This window comes from Psittacula echo, assembly GCF_963264785.1.
Source record: "Psittacula echo genome assembly, chromosome: 25".
Taxonomy (NCBI): domain Eukaryota; kingdom Metazoa; phylum Chordata; class Aves; order Psittaciformes; family Psittacidae; genus Psittacula; species Psittacula echo.
In genome coordinates, this window is record NC_137760.1 from 2,169,568 (window position 1) to 2,197,471 (window position 27,904).

Sequence of the window (27,904 nt, forward strand, 5' to 3'; positions counted from 1 at the left end):
TGCGAGGTGAAGAGCTGGAGCTGCTCAGAACTGGTTGGGAAAGCGGGGCAGGGAGCAGACGGACGGGTTGGGTAAGTCCTGCCCCAGGGCTGCTGGGACCGGCTCTTCTGGGAGCCAGGATCCGGGCAGCAGGAGCTCTTCGGGAGGACCAGGCGGGATTCGGACGTGCCACGGCCCTCGTAGGGCTCCTCCGCTTTGACCCTTCCATTCCCGCATGGAGCCGGGATGAAGGAAGGAAGGATCCAACCTTCCCATCCCGGCTTTTCCCTGGGGTAACGCAGGGAGACGCTTCCCAAAGCTTCAGGGTGCCAGGATGCAGAGGCCACGCGTGCAGGCGCAGGGACCGCCACGGGCTGTGCGCTGATGGATGCGCGCTGACGGGTGCACACGGGTGCGCACGTTAACGCGCATGTGACGGGCCCCCCGCGCACGCAGCACACGCAGGCCACCGCGACAATGGCGGGTACATGCTATTGACACACGGTAACATGCGTGATGCTGTGTGCCCCCCCCACTTCACGGTGTACGTCCCCCACCCCCAGGCCATGCAACCACCCCTGTGCACCCCCCAATGCGTCACCTCCCTGCACCCCAATGCACTCCCATTGCACGACCGGCCCCCCCAGTGCACCCCCAATGCACAGCCCCCCCCATGCAACCCAATGCAGTCCCTGGTGCACTCCCAGTTCCCCCAGTGCACCTATAGCCCCCCCAGTGCACCCTCAAATGACCCTCTAGTGCATCCCAATGCACACGCACCCTCCCAGAGCACTCTAATGCACCCCCCAGAGCACACCTTCAGTGCACCCCCTCTGCACACACCCTTACAGCCCCACAATGCACCCCCAAAGCACCTTCAGCCTCCTCGTGCACCCCAATGCACCCACAGTGTACCCCCAATGCAGACACTCCTTGTGCATCCCAATGCACCCCTTCAGTGCACCGAATGCAACCCCAATGTGCCCCCCAGTGTACCTATAGCACCCCTGTGCACTCAATGCAACCCCAATGTGTTCCCACTGTACCTATAGCACCCCGGTGCCCTCCCAGTGCATCCAATGCAACCCCAATGTGCCACCCAGTGTACCTACAGCCCCCCAATGCACCCAATGCACCCCCAATGCACCCCCCAGTGCACCCCCAGTGTACCTACAGCCCCCCAATGCACCCAATGCACCCCCAATGCACCCCCCAGTGCACCCCCAGTGTACCTACAGCCCCCCAATGCACCCCCCCAGTGCACCCAATGCACCCCAGTGTACCTGCAGCCCCCCAATGCACCCCCCAGTGCACCCCAATATACCCCCCCAGTGCACCCAATGCACCCCCAACGCACCCCCAGGGTCCCTACAGCCCCCCAGTGGGTACCCCCCAACTACACCCCCAAATACCCCCCCGTTCACCCCAATGCCCCCCCCTCGGGAACCCTCCCACGCTCTCATTCACCCCCAAAGCAACTCCCCCTCGCCCTATGGCGCCCCCTAGCGGCGCGCACCCCCCGGTCTCCCCCCCCCCCCGCCTCTCTCACACACTTCCACACACCCTCGCGGCTCAGCCAATCAGGAGCCGCGGCGGCGCCGCGTCACTCGTGGGCCGGGGGGAACCTCCTCAATGAGCCACATTGTCGCGGGAGCCCCGCGGCGCGCGCTGCCCCGCACGGCTCCGCACCCGCACCCGCACCCGCACCCGCACCATGATCGCCTCCCACCTCCTCGCGTACTTCTTCACCGAGCTCAACCATGACCAGGCGCAGAAGGTGAGGGGGGAGCGGGGCGAAGGGGGGGGAAAGGGGGAAAGAAGGGGGGAAATGGGGAAAAAGAAGGGAAAAGATGGAGAGAGGGGAGAGGTGAAAGGAGAAAAAGGAAGGGGAGAATGGGGGGAAAGGGGAGAAGGGGGAAAAAGGGGGAAAGGAAAGAGGAGGAAAAGGGAAAAAGGGAAAAAGGAGAAAAAAGGGGAAAAGGGAAAAAAGAAATAAAAGGGAAAAAAAGGAAAAAAAAGGAAAGAGGGAAAAAAGAAAAGGAAAAAGGAGAAAAAATGGATTAAAAAAGGAAAGAGGGGAAAAAAGAAAAAAGAAAAAGGGAAAAAAGAAAAAAAAAAAGGAGAAAGGGAAAAAAAAGGAAAAAGTGAAAAAAGGAAAAAAAGAAAGGAAAAAGGTAACCCTCCCCCCCCCAAAAAAAAAAAAAAAAGGAAAACTAAGAAAGAACGGGAAAGGAGTTTAAAAACCAGGAAAAGAGGGAAAATGAGGTTGGCGGGGGGGGAAGCAGCGGGCAGGGGAAGGGGCAGGCGGGAGGCGCCGCTGTGGCTCCCCGGGCCCGGGTGCAGCCCCGCCGGGGCCGCCGTGCGGTACGTGCCGGGGCGGGCGGCGGAGGGACCCCGCGTGGCCGGGCGCCCCCCGCGGGCCGGCGGTGCCGAGCAGGGGAGGAGGAGGAGGAGGAGGAGAAGGAGGAAGAGGATGGGGGGGGGAAGTGTCCGTGTCCGTGTGTGTGTGTGTGTCCCATTCCCGCGGGATTCGGGACCCCCGCGCAGCACGTGCTGCCGGCGCGGTGCGGAGCCACCCCGGAACCGGGACCCCCCCCGTCCCATGTCCCCTGTGGGTCCCCGCAGGCTCTGTGCGTGTGGGTCCCCCCCATCCCGTGCACTGATGGAGATGGAAAACATCCCCTGCCCTCGATGTACGGGTCCTGAGCGCCCAGAGCCTGTTCTGGGACCGCAAACGCAAGTCCGAGCGTCCCATTGGGATGCGCGGAGCCTCCATCGGCAATAATTCCAGTGTTCAGGCACTTGGAAAAGGCAAGTTTGTGCTGTCCTATGGCTGGTGGGATGTGGCTGGGCTGCGTTCGACCAGGAGCATTCCTGGAAGACCGTGTGGAAGCTCAGGCTCCTCCCGGCAGCGTTTGGGGCATCTAAGGATATGTCAGAGGCTGTGCAGTGATTCCTGTTCCCGCGGTTGCAGTGTCCGGGTGTGAGATGGTTGGGATTTGTGAATACATCCTTTAAAACTGCCCCGAACCCAAAGCCAAAATGCATGGAGAGCCCCGGCTTGCTCCATCGGATCAGGCCAATGGAGAAACACAAGTCCCCGTGTTGGCCCTTCGCCTGCATTAAATAGGAAGTAAACCAAGAGAGAACATAGAGAAACCCCCCCAAACAAAGTGCATAGAAATAACTTCCCAATGCAAAGCAATCCGTAAGGAAATACGGGCTCGGCTTCTCCCTCCGCTCGCAAGTGTCCCGGGATTGTGCAACAGCCAGAGCCTCGGGAAGGGGTTGTGTAACCTGGTGGCAGAAATAGGCCAGCGGCTCGGCTCGGGCTCGGGGCAGCTGCCGAGTTCCTTATCGGGAGCTGGAAATAAGGGAGAGGGAAGGCTTTGGTTTAGGATGTTCGCCTTCGTTATCCATTGGGATAAGGGCGCGCGGAGCCTCGGGAACCGGCTTCGTTTTGCTCCCAAACCGAAAGGGTTGCTGAGATTGTGCGTGTGGGGAGGGAAAAGCTGTGGGAGACGGCTCTGCCCTCCCGGCTTCCACCGCTGGATTTCACTGGGTTATTTATAACCAGATGCCTCTGAATCCTCCTGCTAAGGCAAAGCTGGGGTTGGCCTCCAGCGAGAGCTCGGCTTCGCTCCCAGGAACTGAGGAGAAGGGGGGAAGCAGATGGGTTTCCGAGCTGGATGCTTCCTTAAATGATTCCTGGCTTATAAATCCTCCAAGGCCCCAGCACAGGGAGATGCAGGGGTGGAATCCCTGGAAAGCAGTGATTTTGGGTTGTATCGACCCCAAAGGTTTTACCCACACTTTGGGGCCACTTGGGAAGAGATTTTGGGGCGATGTGTGCATAAATCGTTTATCTTTTTGCTGTAGATCGGGCAGAAAAGGAGCTCGGCCATGGGAGCTTGGCGCTTTCTAAGAGCTGTGATTTGTGTCCATTAAAAATAGCCCCAAAACGGGATTTCTTTCCCTATTAACACGGAGCAGCTTTACCTGCTCCGCTGCCCGCGCTGGGGGATGTCACCCACATCCCCAACCTCGCTTTGCCCAGTGGGCTGCAGGCCTCCCTTCTCTACCCCCATGGGATTGTGCCAGCTTCAGTTGACCTCAGCAGCGTCCTCCTGAGCTCCCGGCTTGGAAGTTTGCCGCGGATGAACCCCGCTCCGTTCGGATGTGCCGGCTCACGCTGGCTTTCCCGGTCCTCAAATCTCAGCCTCGCCATGCGAGGCCGGCGAGCTCAATAACCGGGCTGGCAGCAATTCCTCCTTCAAACGGAGGAGGAACGGGCGATGGAGTTGATTTTCCTGCGTTTGTGGCCGTTCCCAGGCAGGTTTTCCTCTCTTTTTTTATCCCATTCCTTTGCTGGGGGGGTTGGTTTTGTCTCGCTGATTGCTCCCCGGCTCCTCTGCGGCTGTGGGAGTGACGCCTGACTGCTAATTCCTGGAAACCAACTTAACAGCTTCTCTAGGGCCTGCCAAGGTCAGTGGCAGGACGGCCTTTCCCGTCCTTAGCACCTATGGGGAGCATTCCCACATTCCCATCTCCTCACACAGCTGAGCAGGGACCGTTTCCCCAAGCACGGTGGGATGCTCCTGGTGTTGAGGTCTTGGTGATCAAACAGCATCCGAAGGGGAGATGCTGCCTCGCGTCTGCTCAGAGACCTGGGTTTAGAAGTGTCCCAAAGCCTGCTCAGGGCTGTTGGGAGCAGTTTGATGTCTCCATCTCCTGAGCTGGACACTGGAACCTTTTCCTGGTTAACCCGGGATTATCAGGGGGCTCCGGGTTCAGCCCGGGATGGGTTCCTGGGTGACTTCTCCACTATGGGTGCTGGGCTCCACCTCCAGCGTGGGGTTCATGTGCTGCGAGGACGGGGAGGAACCGGCTGAGCAGGAAACCATCTGACTCACTTGGGTTCAAGATGACTCCGGGCGTGTGTCATCCGAGGCTTGGCTGCGGCGGGGAGGGCACGTGGGGCTTAATTCCCTTGCAGAGCCCTCAAGAGCAGCCAAGGACGTGGGGTGGGAGCTGCCGTGGGGTCAGGGATGCAGCCCAGCATCAGTCCTGTGTCACCGGAGGTGGGGAAGGGGACGAGCCGGTTCCCGGCACTGAGTCAGCCCGGGCTGGGTAACGGCGACGCGGGGAGCGCAGGGGCTGAGGACGTGGCACAGGTTCCATCCCGTGCTGCCCGGCCCCGCTCCGACAATAAAGCTGCAGGGTGCTGGATTACAGTCCCGAGCCAGGAAATAAAACGCTCCGTGTGCTGGATGCGTTCCCGGGTTCACCTCGGCGTCCCTGAGTCCGTCGTATCCCGGGCAGGATGGGAGCGCGGCTGCTAACTGATGGTGCTCACAAAGCAGCCCCCTATGGAAGAAGCAGGGAGAGAGTTGGTTTTCTGGGAAAATGAAGTGATTTTTAGGAAAGCAGCTTGGTTTAAGTGAAAAAGTGGGATAGGGAGGGAAGGAATTTAAAGGGAAAATGATTTCAGGCAGAGATTGCCCCGGAGAAGGGTTTCATTGTGCACGTGGTGGGTTTAGGAGCGTTTGAGCCCTCCCCGCACTTGAACATCTCCCTGTTGTTCTTATACACAACAAATACTTGACTTTGTTCCCAGAAAGGAAAAGAATCCGGCCCAGGACACAGCCAAACCCTCCCAGAGTTACGCTTTTCCCCCAGATGCTGCTGAAATCAGGCACATTCAGCCCAAAACTGCAGTGGGGAGGTAAGGGGGGACCGGAAACGTTTGCTCCGGGTCTGTTTCCCAGCAGACACGTGGGTTTGGGGAGATCCAAAGCAAAACTAAACCCAAAGATGAGCCCCTTCCCGTTTCCAGAGCCTGGGATCATCAATGGGGAAGACGCAGCCAAAACCTCACTGCATGAGGCTGAACCACCCTGAGTCCTTCCCCCTGCCCCACTGCCATTTGCTGGGCAGGAAATGGTTGTGCTTTGCAGGAAGCCGCTGTCACGCTCTCGTTTCCATCACTAAGAGCAACCCTGCCCCATATCCCCACTGAGTGATGGGGCAAAGGGTCCCCACTGCCCCTGCAAGGGGAAGAGCATCCTTCATCCTCCCTGCTTCGGAGTTCTCAAGCCATTCCTCTGCCTGTGTGTGATGCGGGGAGCAGCAACACAGGATAGGTCTGTTGGGGTGGGTTTATCCCAGTTTATCAGCTGCGTTGATGGGACCATCTGCAAACATGTGATGAGGAATTAACTCTTTTCTCCATAGAGAGTGGCAGTGAGTTGGAATGAAGTTATTCCCAGCTTAATATGTTTGCAGCACCAGCCCCTTAAGGTCTAATCCTGATTAAGGGGAGGCTTCAGGCAGAAGAGCATCCTCCAACTGCAGTGCTGGTGCTGGAGCTGGAAGTTACCGTCAATGCAAAAGCAAACCTGGCTTTTGGGTTCCTTTAAGCTCTTTTTGGGTTACTCAGCTCTTGCCTCTTCCAGCTGGTGGCAAAAATTGGGCAACTTGAGGTTTCTTCAGCCTTGGGGCGGATGGAGCTTGCCCAACAGTGGCCTTGCAGCTGGGAAGGGCAATACCAGGCACTTCTCCAGCAGCGGATGCTGGCCATAGGAATTAGCCGGGCCTTTGGAGACAGCCCTGAGCCAGGAATTGCTTGGGTCGAGTTCCAAAAATCCCTTCAAACTCATTGCACCTACGAGCACGCTCCAATGGTCCAGCTCTTTAACGAACCGTGGTGCCCTGTGTGCGCTGGCCTCGGCTCTGAGCGCGCCCAGACTCAAATCCGTGCCTCCTGCATTCGGTTTATGTAGATTTCCTCAGGGAAACGCTATTAGTTAGGATGGAAGCCTTCCAGAAATCCCAGTTCCAGCTCTTAACCCGGCGTGTTTGTTCGGGACTGTCAATGATCTCAAATAGAGGTCAAACAACGGAGAAGGGTGAGAGATGCTCGTGCTCCGGTGATGCAGACTGAATCCCCTTGTCTTACTCAACCTTTGCTACAGGTTGAGGTGCGCTTGGGTGCAGTGGGGGGACCTGGAGTAACGAACCCATGGGGTTGGGAAGCCTTGGGCATGGAGGTGGCCACGGCTCTTCCTTGGTGAGGGTCAAGGTGGTCTCGCATGGGAAGGAGCTGAGCTGCTCCTGCAGGATAGGATGCCCTGACCTGCCTTAGCTGCCGAGCGGGACGACGTCCGTGTTTGTAAGAGATGATCCAGGTTTTAAAGGGGCTTTGGGGATTAGAAGAAGGTCACCCTGTTTCTTATGCCGCTGGTTATCCCTGGCATGGGGAACGTGCTGAGCAGGGCCTGTGCTGGAGAAAGGAGGTGAAACCTCTGCGCTGCTCCCCTGTGCTGTGATTTCAGCAGCATCCTCCCTGCCCTTTGCCTCGGGCAGGAATGGAGGAGCAAACAGCAACGGTTCCGTGTGCCTCTGAGCTTCTGGGATGAGATCCTCATGGAATGGGGCAGCACCTTGTGAGCCCGGCAGGAAAAGCAAGCAAAGGGTGGCAGGCAGGAGAGGAACAGCACCAGCGCGTGTTTGGTGCGAGGGGAGGCTCTGCTGAGCCCTGCTGCTGCGGTACCCTGGGCATGGGAAGGGGAACACCTCACTGGGACCCCATCCCCACTTGCGATGGTCCTACCAGGACCCCCTCATCACCACAGGCTGCCAAAGGAGGAAGATCTCATAGGGGCAAGATGCTGCGGGGAGGCAAAGCACCCGGTGCCAATGGGTTTGTCTGTCACCAACACCCAGCTCAGGTGCTGCTGGAGGGCAGAGGGAGCCTGGTTGAGATCCTCTCTGTGCCAAAGGGGCACGTTGGCGACTTGAGGAGAGGTTGTGAAAGATGAGTGTTATCTCTGTCTCACAGCTTGGCCATGGGGCTGGGCCGTCTGTCCTGGGTCGATGCCATTGACTGGTAACTGTCGGGGCAGCTCAATGGGAGATTTCCTAACCTTGGGGCTGGGATGGAGCTGGGGAGCTGCGGCAGCAGCCGCCTTTCCCGCACTGATAGCCAGAACCTTGGAACACGGGTGGCAATTTTCAGCAGGCGAAAGCAAATAGAAGGAGAAGGAGGGGAGTGTTTGACTTCCTGCTGCTGCCGTGGATAAGGAGAGGCTGGTAAACAGCCTGCACCGGGAACCATCCAGCGTTCCTGGTTCTGATCCGTTCCCTCTCGCCTTCCTGGTCTCCCAGTTGCTTGCTTTCCATCCCCAACTAATGGGAGGGAGGAGGCTGTACCCATCGCACTGACCGGGATGCAGCTCCCCAGGGGATAAAGCAACCCCATCCTTTGAGCTCGCTGCAGCACATGGGGCAATGAGGGACTTGGCTTCCAATAGAGCTGGGGATAAGGTGGGGGTTAAAAGGGTACCAGGAGCATCCCAAGCCTGACCCACGGCAGAGCTGGGTCCGAGCGGCTGCATCCGTGAGCGAGGTCACGCTATTACTCGCCCACAAAATGCCCATTTCCTATAGCGTAGCCCTATAAAAGAGCCCCAATCATGCTGGATTTCTGATGACCCGCTCTTACGTGCCTGCAGACAGGTGAGCTTGCCTGGGTGGAGTTTTCCTCTCCACTTTGCAGCTGCCCTTTAATTAATGCGGAGTGAAGTTAATGGAAACAGGGGCATAGTTGGGAGCTGGTGCCTGTCCTGCGCGCATCTCCGCTCCCCTTCCCTGCTCCGGCCACGCACGGCGCTAAGAGATGGGGTTTTTCCATGCCTTTCCTTGGAGGACAGGATGCTTCGGTGCCGTTTATAGAAGGGGATGGCCATCCTCATAGCCTCAGCATCGGGGTGTAAGCGATGGCCAGGAGCAGGAGGTAGATTTCCTCCCTTTCCGGCCACAGCACCCACTTGTGTCACCCCGGCGTTGTTTGCTCAAGGGGGTTGAGTGGCACCGTAACCCTTTGTAGGGGTGATCTCAGCAGCAAAGACACGAATGGGCAGTGGATTGCTGCCCAGCATCCTTCACGTAGGAAGAGGCCCCGGGGGTCAAGGCCGAGGCGCGTGGCCGCCGTGGCGTAGGAAGAGCTCCGAAGTTGGAAAAGCTCCACCACCAACCTCCTGACTCACAGCCTGGGCTGGGTTCAGTTTGGGTCCTTCTGTCACAACCTGGTTGGGTGCCCGTAGGTGAATGAGAGGGGAAGAGCACCCGGAGCTCCTCGGGGTTCAGTGTTCCCAAGCTGGTACCCAAGGGGATGCTGGTGAGGGGGATGCAGGGTGGCACTCGGTGAGCTCTCTGGGTGCTCAGGAGGAGGTGCAGCAGCGGGTGTCCCTGATGTGCCTGCAGATAAGCTGTCGCCCTTTGGGATGGGTCATGACCTGCTCCTTGCATCACCCCCAGCAGACGTGAGGGGTGCTGGATGTGTCACAGGGGCCGTGCCCCTGTCTCCAGCCCTCCAGGTGACTTTCCCGGCTTTATCCCCTCCTTGCAGATTGACAAGTACCTGTACCACATGCGGCTCTCCGAGGAGACCCTGCAGGAGGTGTCCCAGCGCTTCGGGAAGGAGATGGAGAAGGGGCTGGGAGCAGACACCAACCCCACCGCCTCGGTGAAGATGCTGCCAACCTTCGTGAGATCCATCCCGGATGGGACAGGTACCGAGAGGTCATGGAATGGGTTGGGTTGGAAGGGACCTTAAAGCTCATCCAGCCCCAACCCCTGCCACGGGCAGGGACACCTTCCACTGGAGCAGCTTGCTGCAAGCCCCTGTGTCCAACCTGGCCTTGAACACTGCCAGGGATGGGGCAGCCACAGCTTCTCTGGGCACCCTGGGCCAGCGCCTCAGCACCCTCACAGGGAAGAGCTTCTGCCTTATCTCCAACCTGAACCTCCCCTGTTTCAGTCTGAACCCATCACCCCTTGTCCTATCGCTACAGTTCCTGATGAAGAGCCCCCCTCCAGCATCCTTGGAGCCCCCTTCAGACACTGGAAGCTGCTCTGAGGTCTCCACGCAGCTTCTCTTCTCCAGGCTGAACAGCCCCAATGTTCTCAGCCTGGCTCCATCCGGGAGCTGCTGCAGCCTCTGAGCATCCTCGTGGCCTTGCTCCAACAGGATGGGAGATGCTCCCTCCTGGCACAGCAGAGAGAGGCCTTGGTTGGTACCAGCACGTGCCAGGAGCCACCCATCCTCACGGCACTGCCCAAGCAGGGCTGGCACCAGCGCTGCCTTCACTCCTCATCCTCAGGGCTTCACCCTGCCTGTGCTCAGCGCAGGGACAGCCCCTGTGTGCTGGGAATGGGGAGGCTCCCAGCTCCCAGTTCCCGATGGTGGGAGGGAGATCCTGGCGTGCCCTCCCTGGCAGGACAGCGACAGTCACGGGTCCAGCTCATCCGATTGCATTGGCAGTGAAGGGGGGAGCGGTGCCAGCTGCTGCCTGAATGGCACCAGGGCCACGGGAGGAGAAGGGGCTCTGCACGCCCGGCTCCGCACAATGCAGCCTTTCTGCCCGCTTCCCCTGCCTGCAGCACGCTCCCTGCGGGCACATCCCTGCTCCAGGCTCCTCTCAGCACCAAATCCCATGCATCTCTATGGGGAATCCGGTGCCTGCCTCTCGGTGCTTTGGGAAGGAGCTTTGGGGGGGGCTCTGCAGCATCGCCTCTTGCCCGCTGGCAGGGAATGGGACGTGGATGCACCCAGGACCTGCTGAGTCAGGGACACAGCACCCTGAGCCCCTGGCTCCATGCTGGGCTGGCAGCAGCCCCTGGAAAGCCCCCAGGTCCAAGTGGCTGCAGTTGCTCTGGTGCTGGCACCTTCAAGGGGTTCCTTGCTGAGCCTCGGTGCTGATGGCAGCGGAAAAGTGGGAAAAGAGGAAGGGAGCTGATGGAAAGACCCCTCTTGCCCTCCCCATCCCCAGCTCTTTTCCCACTGCTGTGTGTTCATACCTGGCTTCACGAGATGAGCAGCAGGGACAGAGGTGGCGTTTCTTGAGTCCCTCGGGGGACACAGGCACCAGAGAATGGTTTGGGTTGGAAGGGACCTTTAAAGCTCACCTATTCCAACCCCCATGCAGTGATCAGGGCCACCTTCCACTGGAGCAGCTTGCTCCAAGCCCCTGTGTCCAACCTGGCCTTGAACACTGCCAGGGATGGGGCAGCCACCACCTCTCATCAACCTCATCCAGTGCCTCACCACCCTCATGCCTTCCTTTATGTCCTATAGGAAGTCTGCATCTCCCCTCTGTTAGTTTAAACCCATCACCCCTTGTCCTATAGCTACAGGCCCTTCTAAATCCTCCATCCCCATCTTTCTTATGAGTATCGGAGCATCCCTTCATCCAGCGCCATTCTGCTGCTGTAGCCCTCGTGCTCAGCCCCTCTGCTGCACGGACTCCCAAAAGCTGGCCCCGGCTCCCTGCCCCGGGATGGAGATTTCCATCTATTTAAATGGTGGAGAATATTTGTAATTACAGGGATAGCCGGGATGCGGCCCCTGGGCATGGGAACTATGGCAGCCAAAGGTGCTGGAGCGTGTGTCACAGCTCTCCGCAGGCAGGAGGTGGTAGGGAGAAGGTGCAAGCGCTCTCCTTGCCTTCCCAAGACAATCCTTGGCTTCCCTGACCGTGTTTGCAGCTTCTCCAGTGTCCCGGCTGGCATTTCCCACCGGAATCGAGCATGGAAAGCCTGAAGCAAAGGGGATGCTGGGGCAGTCACGGGGCTGGGAAGCAGGAGGTTTCCAAGCAAGTCCCGGGGATAAAAGACCTGGGATTCCCGATGGGCTCCAGCTGGATCCAGGATGCGCGCAGCATCAGCATCTCTGCTGTTGGGTTTGGAGAGGAAGGGGCTGGAAGGAGGCACTTGGAGGCTCATTGCTTTGTGACAACAGCATGGGAAGAGCTCCATGTCCAGGGGTGGTTCCTTCCTCCTTCTGCTTCTTTTATGAAGCTGCCCTTGGCTGCTTTGGGCATCATTCCATTTGGATGGGCATCATTCCATTCGGACGGGCATCATTCCCACCCAAAAGATGGGTTATTCCTCTGCTCCTGCTCGTGGCCACGCTCCAACATGATGCTACACCAGCTGCAGGGGCTCCTGCAGAGCATCCTTGCCCTTCCTCCCCTCATTGCCATAGCAGGAGTTGTCTCTGCTTTGGGATTATGCCTCATCTAATACGGAGCCGGCAGCTCCCTTGGGATCCAGGCGGATGAGGGGAGCTTATGGAGACCCAAGGTCACATCTGGAGTCAAAACACAGCCCCGGCTCCCGAGTGCTCTTCCCCTCCTTGGATCCTCCTTGGGTTTGGCTCTTGGTGGCTTCACTGTTCCTGGTGGGGGAAAACAGGCCCCAGATAAGCTTTTCCTTGGAATGCCGGTGATCCTGAGCAAGGGCTCTCCTTGCTTCCCTCCTGGTTTTCCCAAGCACCGCGGTTCCTCCTCCATGCTGAAGCTGACACAAGGATCTTCTGGTGCATCCTCTGTTGAGCCCCAGCAGCTGATATCCATGGCTGCAGCTTTCAGGATGCTGCTGCAGCACTTTGGTGGTCAGATCCCTGGGAATTCCAAGGATGGTTCTTTGGAACACCCTTCCCTTGGGCTATGGGCTCCGTTCCTGCCCATAACCAGCTGCTTCTGTAAGAAAACATCACCCATGGTCCTTAAAGCCTTAACGAAAACACCATTTTCATGCCCAGAGCCCCTCTCCTGGTGATTTATCACATTCCCCAGCAAGGAGTCACATTGGGAATCACTACTGGGTGACTCTTGCTGAGGTCAGTGTGAGCTGCTCTTTGCGGGACCCGATTCTATCCAAACCAAGCCGCCAGGTTAATCCTGACTCTTTTGTTGCTGCAATCCCATAATTTCACACCCAATCCATCATAACCCCCTTTGCTGCACTGATTTAGTGGAGGTGCTGATGCATCAGGGCTCTTATGGTCCTTCTGCTCAACTTGCTGCAAGGAGGCAGTGGGAAACACGGGGGTCTCTGCCTCCATCCCCTGCATCCCTCAGAGCTGGTCCTGCTTTTCCTTATCCTCTTATTAGTTATTAAGCCAATTTGAGTGAGGATCCTTCCAAACCAAGACTGCAGCCAGTTGGGAGCATGAGGTTTGGGGTGGTTGGTCTGGGCTGACCAACCTCTAAGGTGCTGGAGCATGATGCTCTGGTCCCCTGGCCCTGCTTGTGTTCAGATCTTAGGCAGGGGTTGGAACCGGGTGGGATTTAAGGCCCCTTCCAACACAACCCATGGGTTATTCTGTTCTATTCCCGTGCCTTCTCCCACTTCTGAAGGCACCAAACACACCCCCTGGGTGGTTTCCTGAGAGCAAACACACCTTGAATCCGAGCTCCGTGTTTACCCTCGCTGTTTGGTTTGGGAGCTCAGCATCGCCGCCTCGGTGTTATCACATAACGAGGGAGCTCAAATCAGAGCCCAGCCAATGGAGCCCATCACAACCACATCCCTTCCACCTGGGGATTTTCCAAGGGAGATTTTGCTGCCTTTTTCCTCCTGCGAATCCGGGAATCCACACCTTGGCTTCAGGAGGTGCCACTCAAACCGCTTGTACCTCCCCTGTGGCTGTTGAGCCGCTTCCAAGGGGCGGTTTGGGTGTTATTCTGGGTCCTGTGGCAAGGGTCCCCATCCACGGCTCCTTGGCCTTTTTGGGTGGTTATCGCTGGATTCCCTGAGTTACCCCCAAGGAGCCGACCAGCCCCTGAGGCTCTTGGCTCCAGCCCTAGTGTATTTATCAGCGCTCCGTGGTGTTCTTCATGCTCTGCTAGCGAGCAGAACAGCATCGGGGCCAGCAGCGAAGGGAAGCAGGAGCATGGCTTGCCCCGTGTTAGGGGCAGAGCATGATGCTGGTGGTACCCAGCCGAGCATCCCATCAGCTCTGCCCACCCGTGGCCGAGGTTAAATCCCTGTTGTGGGCATAGCAGGGACATGAGGACAGCAGGAGCTTCCCTGAGATGTTTTCAGCCTCTATGTGCAGAGACGTGGCCAGGGCATGCCCTGTGGCTGGCAGACACAGCGAGCTGCCAAACGGGTTTAAACCTCATCCCTGCAAAGGGTCAACGTGGGCTTGAAGCGAGGAGGAGAAGTGAATGGGCAGGGTTTGGCTGCCCCAATGCTGGAGCTCTCATGCGTGGGGCGTCCATGCTGCTCTCCAGCCCTGCAAGCACTGATTTGCACATCTCTTGGCCCTGCTGCCTTGCTTGGAGCGATGCTGAGGGTGTTATTGAGGAGGGGCGAGCTGCGAAGCCTCGATGGGGGCCGGGTTTGGAGTGATCCGTGGTTCTGGGTGATGGAGGTGTGTGTTACACATAGATTCAATGGGGCTGGGAAAGACCTTTAAGCTCACCAAGTCCAACTGTTACCCCCAGCACTGCCAAGCCCATCACTAACCCATGGCCAGAGATGAACTGAGGGTCAGCCAGAGCGGTGTGGAGACATGGGGCTGGTTGGTCTCATGGTGTAACCCTAACCATGGAACTGAAGCCAGAGCATGGAGGGGACTGGTACCACGGGGAGCTGGCGCCCATCCTGCCCTGCATCACCCCTGGGGTGATGCGCTGACCCCGCAGCCCTTCATCCAAGCATTAGGGCTGTTAACACTGCCTCGAGCCCCTCTTGTCCCTCATCTTCTCCTTCCCTTGGAGCACCAGAACTGCTTCTAATGGAGCTTTTCAGCTGCAGAGGGATGGCTCCGGGTCTGTCCCTGTCCCAGTTCCCTCGCCCCGGGACAGCCGGGCACCCGTGGGGCCGTGCCGGCTCAATCCCTGGGGATGCTGCTCTGGTGCCATTGGAATACCAATAAACCACCGGTTTTGTTCCAACCGGAGCCCCTTTGTGCAAGCATCGGCGGGCACAAAGCGGCCCCCGGGGGCTGTGATCGGCCCGGGGGTGCCAGCACAGCACATTCAGTGCATTCAGGCATCCAACAGTGCTGATAGAGGGCTTTCCCCCGGCCCTCGCCCCACGCTGCGCCCTGTTCAGAGCGGCCGGCTTGGCTCTGCTCCCACATCCTGGCTTTGGAACCCGGCCTTGCCTGGTGAAACAGCAGCAAACAGGAGACGGGCCCGGCCCTTGGGTCTTGGAGGCAGGGGCAGGACCTGGGGCTCCTCTCGGCCAGCACCAAGGAGAAGGCAGCAATGAGCCCCCAGAGCTCTGCTTTCCCCTCCCTGGGCTCCTGCTCGCACCCCTCAGCCTTGCCCTGCGCCAGCAGCCGCGTGCGAGCAGCGCCCGGGGTTCCTGGGGCAGGGCAGGGAGGTTCTCCCAAGCCTCAACACGAGGGCTTCTCCTTAGACCGAACGTTCAACCAGAGCCAGGGATCAGCAGCGGAGTCCCGGCGTTGGATCATGGAATGGGTTGGGATGAGGTGATCCTGCCCCTCTGCTCTGCTCTCGTGAGACCTCACTTGGAGCATTGTGTGCAGTTCTGGTGTCCTCAACATCAAAAGGACATGGAACTGTTGGAACAAGTCCAGAGGAGGCCACGAGGATGATCAGGGGCTGGAGCACCTCCTGTATGGAGACAGGCTGAGAAAGTTGGGGCTGTTCAGGCTGGAGAAGAGAAGCTGCGTGGAGACCTCAGAGCAGCTTCCAGTGTCTGAAGGGGGCTACAAGGATGCTGGGGATGGACTCTTCATCAGGGACTGCAGTGACAGGACAAGGGGTAACGGGTTCAAACTGAAACAGGGGAAGTTTAGATTGGATCTAAGGAAGAAATTCTTTACTGAGAGGGTGGTGAGGCACTGGAATGGGTTGCCCAGGGAGGTTGTGAATGCTCCATCCTTGGTGGTGTTCAAGGCCAGGTTGGATGAGGCCTTGGGTGCCATGGTTTAGTGTGGGGTGTCCCTGCCCATGGCAGGGGGGTTGGAACTGGATGATCTTAAGGTCCTTTCCAACCCTACCTATTCTGTGATTCTATGAAGGAACCTTAAAGCCCCTGTGTCCAACCTGGCCTTGAACACTGCCAGGGATGGGGCAGCCACAGCTTCTCTGGGCACCCTGGGCCAGCGCCTCAGCACCCTCACAGGGAAGAGCTTCTTCCTTATCTCCAACCTGAACTTCCCCTGTTTCAGTTTGAACCCGTTACCCCTTGTCCTGTCACTACAGTCCCTGATGAAGAGCCCCTCTCCAGCATCCTTGTAGCCCCCTTCAGACACTGGAAGCTGCTCTGAGGTCTCCACGCAGCTTCTCTTCTCCAGGCTGAACAGCCCCAATGTTCTCAGCCTGGCTCCAGCCCCTGAGCATCCTCATGGCCTCCTCTGCACTCGCTCCAACAGCTCCATGTCCTTACGTTGAGGACCATTCTAACCGCTTGGGAGATGTGGGAGTTTCCACAAGCATCCCTAGGGTCAGGAACAGTCTGTGCTGCCTCCTTCCTTGTGAAGCTTGAGGTTGGAGCTCTTCTTCCTTGGATTTGGGCACAGGCTCACCCAGATGGGGCTGACGGGGTCTGTCCTACAGCAGATCCATCATGTTGAATGGTTCCTCTTGTCCTGCAGAGGATGGGGACTTCCTGGCCCTGGATCTCGGAGGCACCAATTTCCGTGTGCTGAGGGTGAAGGTGTCGGACAATGGCCTGCAGAAGGTGGAGATGGAGAACCAGATCTATGCCATCCCCGAGGAGCTCATGCGAGGCAGTGGGGTACAGGTGGGTTCACCCCTTCCCTTCCATCCCCACGCTCCTGGGCTTCCCCCCTAGAGCCCAAGCTGTGCATCCCATTGCTGCAGCATCCCATTGCAGCAGCATCCCATTGCAGCAGCATCCTATTGCTGCAGCATCCCATTGCAGCAGCATCCCATTGCAGCAGCATCCCATTGCAGCAGCATCCTATTGCTGCAGCATCCCATTGCTGCAGCATCCCATTGCAGCAGCATCCCATTGCTGCAGCATCCCAGGAAATCCCTACCTTCCTTTTGGACCTATTAATTCCTAGTGAGGACCACAGAGGTAGGATGGGGGTGGCAGACACTGGTCCCAGGATGCAGGCACTGCTCTGGCGCATCACCTCAGTCAGGGTCACTGCACAAGGGCTCACTCTTTGCCCTTTTATCCCCAGCTCTTTGACCACATTGCCGAGTGCTTGGCCAACTTCATGGATAACCTGAAAATCAAAGACAAGAAACTCCCCCTTGGCTTCACCTTCTCCTTCCCGTGCCACCAGACCAAGCTGGATGAGGTGAGTGAAGGTCTCACCTTCTTGTGGCTAAGCCTGGGATGCAGTGGGATGGGGGGATGTAGATGCCCCACGGCTGATTGGGTTTGGGTAGCACGCAAGGTCTTGGATGGGAGCAAAGGATGAGAGCTGGGGCTCACGGGGGTATAGGAGGAGCTCCCTGCCCTGCTCTGCATGGACACCTCCATAGGGAGCAGCAGCTCAAGGAGAGCGGCTCCAGCAGCCGGAGGCAGCCAGGACGTGCCGAGCATCACATCCCGCATGGAGCAGCAGGGAGCCGGGGCTGTCAGCTCCGCTCAGCGCGCCGGGATGCAGCATCCCACGTGGCCACGCTCCTGCTCGGGGCAGGGGGCTGCAGCGGGGGGGTCTGGTGCTTTCCTTGCCCTTATCCCACCCGGCTCCCTGGGATCGGGCAGGAGAGCGGCTCCATGGAGTGCTGGCAACGCAGAGCATCCTCGGGAGCACGGGGATGGTGGCGCTTCCGACCAGGGACAGGGCTGGTCGTGCTCAAGTGATGCAGGAGGAGGAAGGAGGAAGGAGGTTAAAGCTTTGCTCGTGGTAGATGTGGGGCTGTAAAAGTGAAACCATAAAGGAAGAAGCTGGGAGAGGAAGCATCTGTCCCCGGTGACCTTGCCCAGCTTCTCCCTGTGCCTCAGTTTCCCCATCTGTAAAGCAGGGAGGGGTTTGCCTTGCTAAAGGCTCCAGGATGCGGGATTTCAGATGCAATCGAGCCTGTTCCCTTCTCCCAGCGCTCAGATCAGCCTCGGGCCGGGCTCTGCTGAGTGGGTGCCTCCAGGACCGCCGTCCGCAGGGATGGGTCAAGGAGCATTCTGTAGTCTTGGGAACAGGTTTTGCTCCAGGGCTCCATAAAACCCAGTCACGGGAATCAGGCTCCATCCCGCTGGCAGGAGCAACGAGCTGCTCCCAGGCTGTTTCACAGCCATAAACGTTATCTGCACAGAGAGGCGGAAATCACTGCTGATAGCGCAGCTGGGAACAGGGAGGGACTCCCCCCCTGGCGCTTTGTCTCCATCCATCCAAGCCCTCAAGACGCAGCTCTCGGTGGGTCTCTCCTCTGAGCCTTCCTCCTTGCTGTTCCTCCGCAGAGCATCCTCGTTACGTGGACAAAGGGGTTCAAATGCAGCAGCGTGGAGGGCAAGGACGTGGTGTCGATGCTGCGCAAGGCCATCAAGAAGAGAGGGGTGAGAGGCTGGGCAGCTCCATGAGCTCCGGGGCGGTGGGATGGGGATTGAGGCCCTGCAGCTTGGCTCCATGCGGCAGCAGAGGTGCTGTGGTGACACGATCTCTTCTCTTAGGACTTTGACATTGACATCGTGGCCGTGGTGAATGACACTGTGGGGACCATGATGACCTGTGGCTATGACGATCACAACTGTGAAGTTGGCCTCATTGTTGGTGAGCAAAGGGGGAGCATTGGGGTCCATCTGTCTGTGAACTGCAGGAGGAGGTGATGTTTCTTGCAGGTTTCAGGGGCTTCTGTGGGGACGAAGGAAGGGGAGAGCGATAAAACCCAGCATTGGCCAGTGATTGTTGTCCTCCATCTTTGCTTTCTGGGGTGCATTTGGATGGATGGAGCAGCTCTGCCCTGGAGCCAGGCTGAGAGAGCTGGGCTGGGGCAGCCTGGAGAAGAGAAGGCTCCTGAAGGGGAGACCTGAGAGCAGCTCCAGTGCCTAAAGGGGCTGCAGGAAACCTGGAGAGGGGCTTGGGACAAGGGCCTGTAGGGCCAGGCCAAGGGGAATGGCTTTAACCTGCCAGAGGGGAGACTGAGATGAGCTCTTGGGCAGAAGCTCTTCCCTGTGAGGGTGTTGAGGAGCAACCTGCTCTATGCAAGGTGTCCCTGCCTGTGGCAGGGCTTGGAACTGGATGAGCTTTAAGCTCCTTTCCAACACAAACCAGTCTGGGGTTGTATCACTATGGGGAATAAGGGAAAGGCAGCCTCCTCTCACTGCATCCCCATGCTCGGTTCAGGTACTGGTACCAACGCCTGTTACATGGAGGAGATGAGGCACATCGACCTGGTGGAAGGCGACGAAGGCCGGATGTGCATCAACATGGAATGGGGAGCGTTCGGTGATGATGGCGTCCTCAAAGACATCCAGACCGAGTTTGACCACGAGATCGACATGGGCTCGCTCAACCCTGGCAAGCAACTGTGAGCAGCACCTTGGCTGAGCTTGGGGTCTGCCCTGCATCCTCCATCCCCCGTCCTTCATCCTGCATCCTCCATCCTCCATCCTCCATCCTCCATCCTCCATCCTTCATCCTCCATCCTCCATTCTCCATCCTCCATCCTGCATCCTCCATCCTCCATCCTCCATCCTTCGTCCTCCGTCCTCCATCCTTCATCCTCCATTCTCCATCCTCCATCCTTCATCCTCCATTCTCCATCCTCCATCCTTCATCCTCCATCCTGCATCCTTCATCCTCCATCCTCCCTCCTCCATCCTCCCTCCTCCCTCCTTCATCCTCCATTCTCCATCCTCCATCCTCCATCCTGCATCCTCCATCCTCCATCCTTCATCCTCCACCCTCCACTCTCTATCCTGCATCCTCCATCCTTCATTCTTCATTTTCCATCCTCCCTCCTCCACCCTCCCATCGCGCTGCCGTCAGCAGCACGCAGGGGCTGTCCTCGCTAACTGGGTCACCGCATCCCGTGCCAGCTGCACCGGTGCAAACGGGGGCCGTGCCGCACACTTGGGTTGGTTCTCCCGACCGAACCACTCGGCACGTGCTTCCCTCGTGAGCTGAATGCGTTCATTCCTGTCCCTTTCCCCCTGCCAATGAGGGGCTCTGCCGGGCACGGCAAACATCACCACCTAATGTCCATAGCCAAGCGCTACCGAGCTCCCGTTCTCCTGATGGATTCTGGCAGCATGGGTGGGATTGGGGGGGTATCTCTGCAAACTGACCCCCTTCAGGTAGCTGTAAGTTGTCCTTGCAGGATGAAGGTCGTGCCAACATGGCTTTAGCTTCTCAGGGATGGGATAAAGAGCTCAGGAAAGACATTACCTGATAGCATTTGGGTTTGGAAGGCTGGCAGCTGGTTTTGACTATGGCCACCTCATGGCACACACAGCCAAGCAAACACATCTTGGGCTTCCCCCATTGCCAGGTTTGAGAAGATGATCAGTGGGATGTACATGGGAGAGCTGGTGAGGCTCATCCTGGTGAAGATGGCCAAGGAAGGGCTTCTGTTTGGAGGAAGGCTCACACCAGATCTGCTCACTACCGGCCACTTTGAGACCAGATACATCTCTGCTATTGAGAAGTAAGTAGGATCCAGAGGGTTTCCTGGGATCCCAGCCCATATCCCAACACCTGTGCTGAGGGAATCGTAGAATCCCAGCCTGGGTTGGGATGAAGGGACCTTAAAGCTCATCCAGCTCCAACCCAGGGACCCCTTCCACTGGAGCAGCTTGCTCCAAGCCCCTGTGTCCAACCTGGCCTTGAACACTGCCAGGGATGGGGCAGCCACAGCTCCTCTGCCCTTCTCATCGCAGGGAGAAGGAAGGGCTGCAGAAAGCCCACGAGATCCTGAGCAAGCTGGGCCTGGAGCCGTCCCACGAGGACTGCGTGGCCACGCTGCGCATCTGCCAGATCGTGTCCACGCGCTCGGCCAACCTGTGCGGGGCCACGCTGGCGGCCGTGCTGCGGCGCATCAAGGACAACAAGGGCGTGGAGCGGCTGCGGTCCACGGTCGGCGTGGATGGCTCCGTCTACAAGAAGCATCCTCAGTGAGTCCATGGGGAGGGGGTGAGAACACCATAGAACCAATGGGGTTGGGAAAGAGCTTTGAGGGCATCAGATCCAACCGCTCCCAGCACTGCCAAGGCCACCACTAACCCATGGCACTGAGGCCTTGGCTCCACGCTGTGTGAACACTTGCAGGGACGGTGACTGCAGCCCTGCCCTGGGCAGCCTGTTCCAATGCCTGAGCACCCTTTGGGCAAGGAATTGTTCCTCAGCTCCATCTAAACCTGCCCTGGTGCAGCTTGAGGCTGGTTCCTCTTGTCCCATCCCTTGTTCCTTGGGAGCAGAGCCCAGCCCCCTCCTGGCTCCATCCTCCTCTCAGGCACTTGTAGGGAGCGATCAGGTCCCCCCATTCTATTCCTGCCAGCAATGGGTCAAGCTTGGCACGGGCAGAGCATCTCCAACTATTCCCATGGACACCCCTGATGCCAAAGGAGCCGCGGTCAGTTACAACCCCATAGGGTCCGGTTGTAGCTCGCATCCTCCCTGCCCCTCCATAGCTTTGCCCGGCGCCTCCACAAGACGGTGCGGAAGCTGCTGCCGGATTGCGAGATCCGCTTCGTGAGGTCGGAGGATGGCAGCGGCAAAGGGGCCGCCATGGTGACGGCCGTGGCCTACAGACTGGCTGCCCAGCACAAGGCACGGCAGAAGATCCTGGAGGCGCTCAAGCTGAGCCACGAGCAGCTCCTGGAGGTGAAGCAGAGGATGAGGATGGAGATGGAGAAGGGGCTGGGCAAGGAGACGCACGCAGAGGCGGCGGTGAAGATGCTGCCCACCTACGTGTGCTCGACCCCGGACGGCACAGGTAACACCTCGCGTGTTATAAACCCATCCTTGCACAGGGTAAAGAGGGGGCATCGCTGCTCCCAGCGTCCGATGCATGTAGGGAAGGGCTGGGAGCTTTGCCATGGCCGGTTCCCTCTGTGCTGGGAGTGGCACAAAGCTTTGTAGCCTCCAGTATGATACTGGGAAAGGCAACGGAGCCTCCAGGACGTTCTGCACTTACCTTAACACAAAGCCTGGCTTTCACTGTGGTCTCACCACCACCGCCGGTTCCTCACCACCATTGTCCTGGGTTGTGCTCCCTGTTCCGTCAGTGGCTTGGGTGTGCTCCTGCCTCTTGGCTTGGAGCCCTGGGATCGTCCTGGGTCCGGAGCAAACCTCTCCATCACCTTCCTGCCTGCACCCGGTGTTCTCCGTTCCCAGCCACGCCGTGGTTTCTGGTCCTTTCCCGGGAATAGGGAAGAATCGGATCAGCTTTGGGCCATGCTCAGGATGGGATCATTGGGATCACTGTCGGGATCTCTCCTAATGGCTCTCCCTTGGCTTTCAGAGAAAGGAGATTTCCTTGCCCTGGACCTGGGGGGTACCAACTTCCGAGTGCTGCTGGTGCGCGTGAGGAACGGGATGAGGCGCGGCGTGGAGATGCACAACAAGATCTACTCCATCCCGGTGGAGATCATGCAGGGGACGGGAGAGGAGGTGAGGACGGGCAGCTCCAGGTGGAAAACTGGATGGGGAAGGCTTTGTGCTCTCCTGCCTTTAGAGCAGCAAGTTCTGCCCAAGGCTCTGCAGTCTGAGGTGTGCTTTAGGGAGCCTGAGGCTGGTTTATAGGTTGGAAATCGTTGTTATTCCCAGCTGGTCACCTCCATCCCTTCTGGGTGCAGGATGGGACCTGCAGGGAGGTATCACAGGGATACAACCGTGGTGGTGGGGAAGGGGATGAAAAGGAGCTGGTTTGGGCTTGCTCAGCAGCATCCTGGTCTGTTTGAAGCCCTGTTGGGAATGGGTCAGGCAGGCTGGATCCTGCTGAGCTTCTTGCTGTGATGGTAACTTCTCCTTTTGGCTCTGCACTCCCAGCTCTTCGACCACATTGTCCACTGCATCTCCGACTTCCTGGAATACATGGGGATGAAGGGCGTCTCGCTCCCGCTTGGATTCACATTCTCCTTCCCTTGCCAGCAGACCAGCCTGGATGAGGTAACCCCAACCTACCTGGGTAGGATGCGTGCCTGGTACCCAGGGCTGGCTGGCACTGACCGCTGTGGGCACGGGGCTGCTGTTCCCATCAGCCGGGATGGTTTATTTACCACGGGGCATTCCCACCACAGGGAATTCTCCTCAAGTGGACAAAGGGTTTCAAGGCGACCGGGTGTGAAGGAGAGGACGTGGTGAACCTGCTGAAGGAGGCGATCCACAGGAGGGAGGTGAGCATCCCCATCGCTGCCAGGAGGCTGCTGCTCGCTCCCACACCCCGGTGAGGTCTTTGGCATCTTTAATTGGCCCGTAAAGCTAATTAATGGGCTGAGCAGAAGCCTAATGAGTGTCTGAGCTTCAACAGACACCCTTAGTCATCACTAGAGCTTGGATTTCCAGACCCCGGAGCTAAGAGATGGCTCCCGGCCAAGGCTGGAGCAGACTCGTCTCTATGTGACTCAGGGAGACACCAAAGCTCATTTCCTCAGTGCAGACCACCCAAAGCGCGTGCCCTGGGGGCTGTTCCTGGTGTAATAAGCTGCGTCCTTCAGGAATAACCCCATCCAATCCCACCCCTCTGCAGGAATTTGACCTGGATGTGGTGGCGGTGGTGAATGACACAGTTGGCACCATGATGACCTGTGGATATGAAGATCCGTACTGTGAAGTTGGGCTGATTGTCGGTGAGGAATGAAACGTTCTCATGGAGTTCCTTTGTTGTGGTCCCCAACCTGCCCCCATGGGGTGCTCCTGGATGCAGGAAGTCTCTGAGGGCTTTTTCCTCGCTTCAGTAGCCCCATTGAAAGCTGCTGCTCTCTCTGCAGGCACAGGCAGCAACGCCTGTTACATGGAGGAGATGAGGAACGTGGAGCTGGTGGAAGGGGAGGAGGGCAGGATGTGCATCAACATGGAGTGGGGAGCGTTCGGGGACAACGGGTGCCTGGATGACATCCGGACCGAGTTCGACCTGGCGGTGGATGAGCTCTCTCTCAACCCGGGGAAGCAAAGGTGCGTGGTGGCTTTGCAGGGCTGGGTGTCCAGGCCGGTTCCTCTTGTCCCATCCCTTGTCCCTTGGGAGCACAGCCCAGCTCCTCCTCCTGTCAGGCAGTTGTAGGGAGCCATCAGGTCCCCCCTGAGCCTTCTCTCTCGTCCAGCCTGACCCCCCCCCAGGTCTCTCAACCCTTCCTCATCTTCCTGGTGCCCAGCCTTGCCCTCTCCTCCCCAGGTTTGAGAAGATGATCAGTGGGATGTACCTGGGGGAGATCGTCCGGAACATCCTGATGGATTTCACCAAGCGAGGGCTGCTCTTCCGGGGACGGATCTCAGAGAGGCTCAAGACCAGAGGGATCTTTGAGACCAAGTTCCTGTCGCAGATCGAAAGGTGAGGACCGAGAGGCAGGGGGATCCAGCTGCACATCAGAGATGGAGCTGGGGGGAAAGCACTCCCAGGGCTTGCAGCACAAGTCCCAAGCGCTCAGTCCGGAGCCAGGATGACAGAGGAGGGTGCAATGCGGCAGCAAACCCCACGTGGTTCTGACAGCGCCGGTGTTGAGAGACAAGGAAGTGTCCGGGGTTGGCAACACAGAGGCCTCTTTATCCTCTGTCCTGGAATAGCCCCACAGATTAGGATGTGACATCAGCTCCGCATCCAGCTCTGAAAGCCAAGTTAAAGGGGAGCGGTAGAGCCACACAAGGCGTAGATAAGAGGAGGTGAGGCCACACGTCCACGTTGCTCCATCTCCTCACGCCGCCCATCCCTTTGCATCCTCCGTAGCGACTGCTTAGCCCTGCTGCAGGTCCGCTCCATCCTGCAGCACCTTGGCCTGGAGAGCACGTGCGACGACAGCATCATCGTGAAGGAGGTGTGCGCGGTGGTGGCGCGGCGCGCGGCGCAGCTCTGCGGCGCCGGCATGGCTGCCGTGGTGGACAAGATCCGCGAGAACCGCGGCCTCGACTTCCTCAAGGTCACCATCGGCGTGGACGGGACCCTCTACAAGCTGCACCCGCAGTGAGTTGGGTCAATAGGGTCCTCCAAGGGGGTTGAACGCTGGTCTGTGTGCTCAGCTTGATGGGCCTAAAGGACGGGGCACCCAGATAACACAGCACCAGGCAGGAGCCAGCCCCACCATACCTGAAGCTGGGTTGCCCCAATGATGGTGACCAGGCTCAAGCAGATCATCAGCAGGTCTAACCCAAGAAGTCAACCTATAATCAGGAAGGTTCATGGCCAAGCAGAACTAAAACCATGCTGCCTGAGCTGCTGCTTGTAGAACAGTGATGCTTAGCAGGGATTAAGGGCACAGACTGATCCGAAAATAGGGCTCAGGGGCCCATGGGTAGAGGGAGGGCTTTGGAGATCCCCCAGGTGAGGCTGGTCGGGGCTGTTAAGGTTTATTAGGGCTTGGTGGGACTAGAGAAGGGGCTGGTTTAGTCCTGAGAGACAGCATGATTGCATCGTGCTAACTGTGGGCTTGGCCTGCAGCACGGAGATTGGCTTTATAATGCCTCACATCTGGCAGCTCTTTCTCCATCCACCTCCTCTGCGTATGTAGAATCATGGAATGGTTTGGGATGAAAGGAGCTTAAAGCTCCTCCAGTTCCAACCCCTGCCACGGGCAGGGACACCTTCCACTGGAGCAGCTTGCCCCAAGCCCCTGTGTCCAACCTGGCCTTGAACACTGCCAGGGATGGGGCAGCCACAGCTTCTCTGGGCACCCTGGGCCAGCGCCTCAGCACCCTCGCAGCGAAGAACTTCCTTACATCCAACCTGATTCAGTTTAAAACCATTCCCCCTTGTCCTACCCCTACAGTCCCTGCGGAAGAGTCCCTGTCGCTCTGAGACTGAACGACACGATGGGGGTGACGCGCTTCGCTCCTTGTGGAGCAGGCGCCTTTACCCGAGGCGGGTTGAGTCACCGGCTCTCCCTTTCCCTGCAGCTTCTCCACGGTCATGCACGAGACAGTGAAGCAGTTGTCCCCCAAGTGCGAAGTGACCTTCCTGCAGTCGGAGGACGGCAGCGGCAAGGGTGCCGCGCTCATCACGGCCGTGGCGTGCCGCATCCGGGAGGCTGGCCAGCGGTAGGAGCAAGGAAGGGTGCCGAAGAGCTTGGTGTCAGCAAAGCAGGACGTTCCCCTTCCTTCCCTCCCTCCGTACACACACACACACACACACACACGTGCAGCCTCCCCCTGCAAGCAGACTCTTAGCTTTACTTGTTCTCTCGACATCCTCCCAAGTGGGACTGGAGATGCTGTGTGCTTTGTTATAAAGTGTTGTCTTAGGAGTTTTATTGCATGCCATAAAACCGCCTCTCAAGTAAAGCTAAAAGTGTCTTTTGGCTGTCTACCTACATTTCCAGTTAGAGCTGGGCCTGTTCCACTCGCAGCTCTCCTCCCCACATCTCCTAACCACTCTCACATCTTCCCTAACAGCAGAAAGGATAATGCTAGAATAATCGAGATGCTGCATTGTCACTTTACAGTTAACTGGTACCTATTTATGTATGTCGGAGTCCTAGCGTGTCCGTGCTGTAGAAAGCAAACCTCTTTAAGATTGGGCTAAAGACCTCCATTAGTCTTTTACCCTGATCAAGGCTGTATTATTTCCATGAAAGTCATGGTAACTTTTAAAAGCACAGGGTGCAGAACCTCAACCACCGTGAGTCTGCACTGAGAGGTACCAAGTATCTCTGGTGGTGAGCAATAATAAAGAACCTGCTGGGCCAAGTTAGAGGTGCCCCTTTAACCGCTCCGGCAGAGCACGTGCCTGGAAATAACTGGGGACTCAGGGTCTAATCCCATTTCCCAACCTCTCTCCCGTACCCTGACTACAGTGTAGGAGTGTGGCATGTGTCTAGGGATGTGTTACACCCCCTTGGGAACCACTAGCACCCTTCCCTGGGGCATGTGCGGGTACAGGGAGCCGCCCACGCTCACCTCATGGTCCTGTGTCGACACTCGGTGTGGCGAGTTGGGTTTGCTTCTTGGCTGTGAAATCGTTCTATGTCTTCAGCCTTTTAGGTGACACCTGGATTCAAACACTGTGTATTTATGTTGCAAGAGATCTTACGTCTTTGTATGTACATAGTCTTTGGGGGGGGGGGGGGGTGTTATATTGCTTAGTTTTGATTTCACCTTTTAATGTCGTTTAAGAAGGGTACAGAGTACTTATTTTTTTTGTAATTTAAAACTTTCTTGGGGTAGACTGGACAAAGTGATCCCAAATTCCCGAGGGCAGGAACACCAGAGGTTTGGCCATTCTGGATTTACCAGGGATACCAGAAAGCCAGGGATGCCGTGTTGCAGGGAGATGAGGCTGGGTTTAAGCCTAAGGAGAGGTTTCGTTTTGTCCCCCTGCCCTCCCTGGCCCGTTTTGCTCTTTGAAGTACCCCAGAGCTCTGCAGGGACCCTGTGTCCCTCCTGCCACCATCCCGGTCGCACATCCCAAGCGTGATGCAGCGAGGCAGAGGCGATCCCAACTCATTCCATGCAGTTAGCAGCAATAACTGGTGTCACCTCAGCTCCATTTGGCATCCTCAGGGCCGGCTGGGAGCGTTCCCAGGGACGTGCGTGCCCACAGCATCCCTCTGTGCTCCCGTCGCATCCCTTTGTGTGCCAGGGGGAAAAGCAGAGATTCATTTTTGCCGACAGAAAAGCCTATGGATGAAGGAGATGCTGCCGTTCTCTGGGTGAGCAGAGGCTCCGATAGGGGTGGGGATGTTCCTGTAAATATATAGCAGAAAAGAATGGAATTCCAGTGATGTGCAAAAAGAATTGAACTCCTAAACCCCACCAAGAGCCCTTCAGTTTGGAGGATAGGGATTTTGTCTATTTTTAATGGGTATTTTTCTACTGCTTGGGGTAACCTCGTTACCAAAAGTCTCTCTTCTATGGCGAGGGTCAAGTTCAGTAGCACAATTTTAAAGCAAAATTACTCTTTGGGCATTTTAAATGCTTATTTTTCTATAAGCCTCAAGACAATTTTAACCAATCGAACCTGCCTGTGTATAGAAACCCTGTCAGAGACTAAGTTTAGTGGAAGTTTGAGCAGATGTTAAATAAATCTGGAAAGCTGATCAC

General features: G+C 57.7%; 1 protein-coding gene across 1 annotated transcript; it reads left to right on the forward strand.

Annotated features, from left to right (window-relative positions):
* The first annotated feature begins 1,632 nt into the window (after window positions 1-1,632).
* LOC308229983 (hexokinase-2) lies at window positions 1,633-26,937 on the forward strand. Its single transcript, XM_080634413.1, has 18 exons — window positions 1,633-1,756; window positions 9,389-9,551; window positions 16,400-16,548; window positions 16,958-17,077; window positions 18,181-18,276; window positions 18,391-18,490; window positions 19,064-19,247; window positions 20,211-20,366; window positions 20,599-20,832; window positions 21,349-21,653; window positions 22,182-22,330; window positions 22,709-22,828; window positions 22,960-23,055; window positions 23,409-23,508; window positions 23,650-23,833; window positions 24,051-24,206; window positions 24,600-24,833; window positions 25,763-26,937. The coding sequence occupies exons 1-18, from the start codon at window positions 1,694-1,696 to the stop codon at window positions 25,905-25,907; spliced, it is 2,754 nt and encodes a 917-aa protein (XP_080490539.1). The 5' UTR covers window positions 1,633-1,693; the 3' UTR covers window positions 25,908-26,937.
* The last annotated feature ends 967 nt before the right edge of the window (window positions 26,938-27,904 follow it).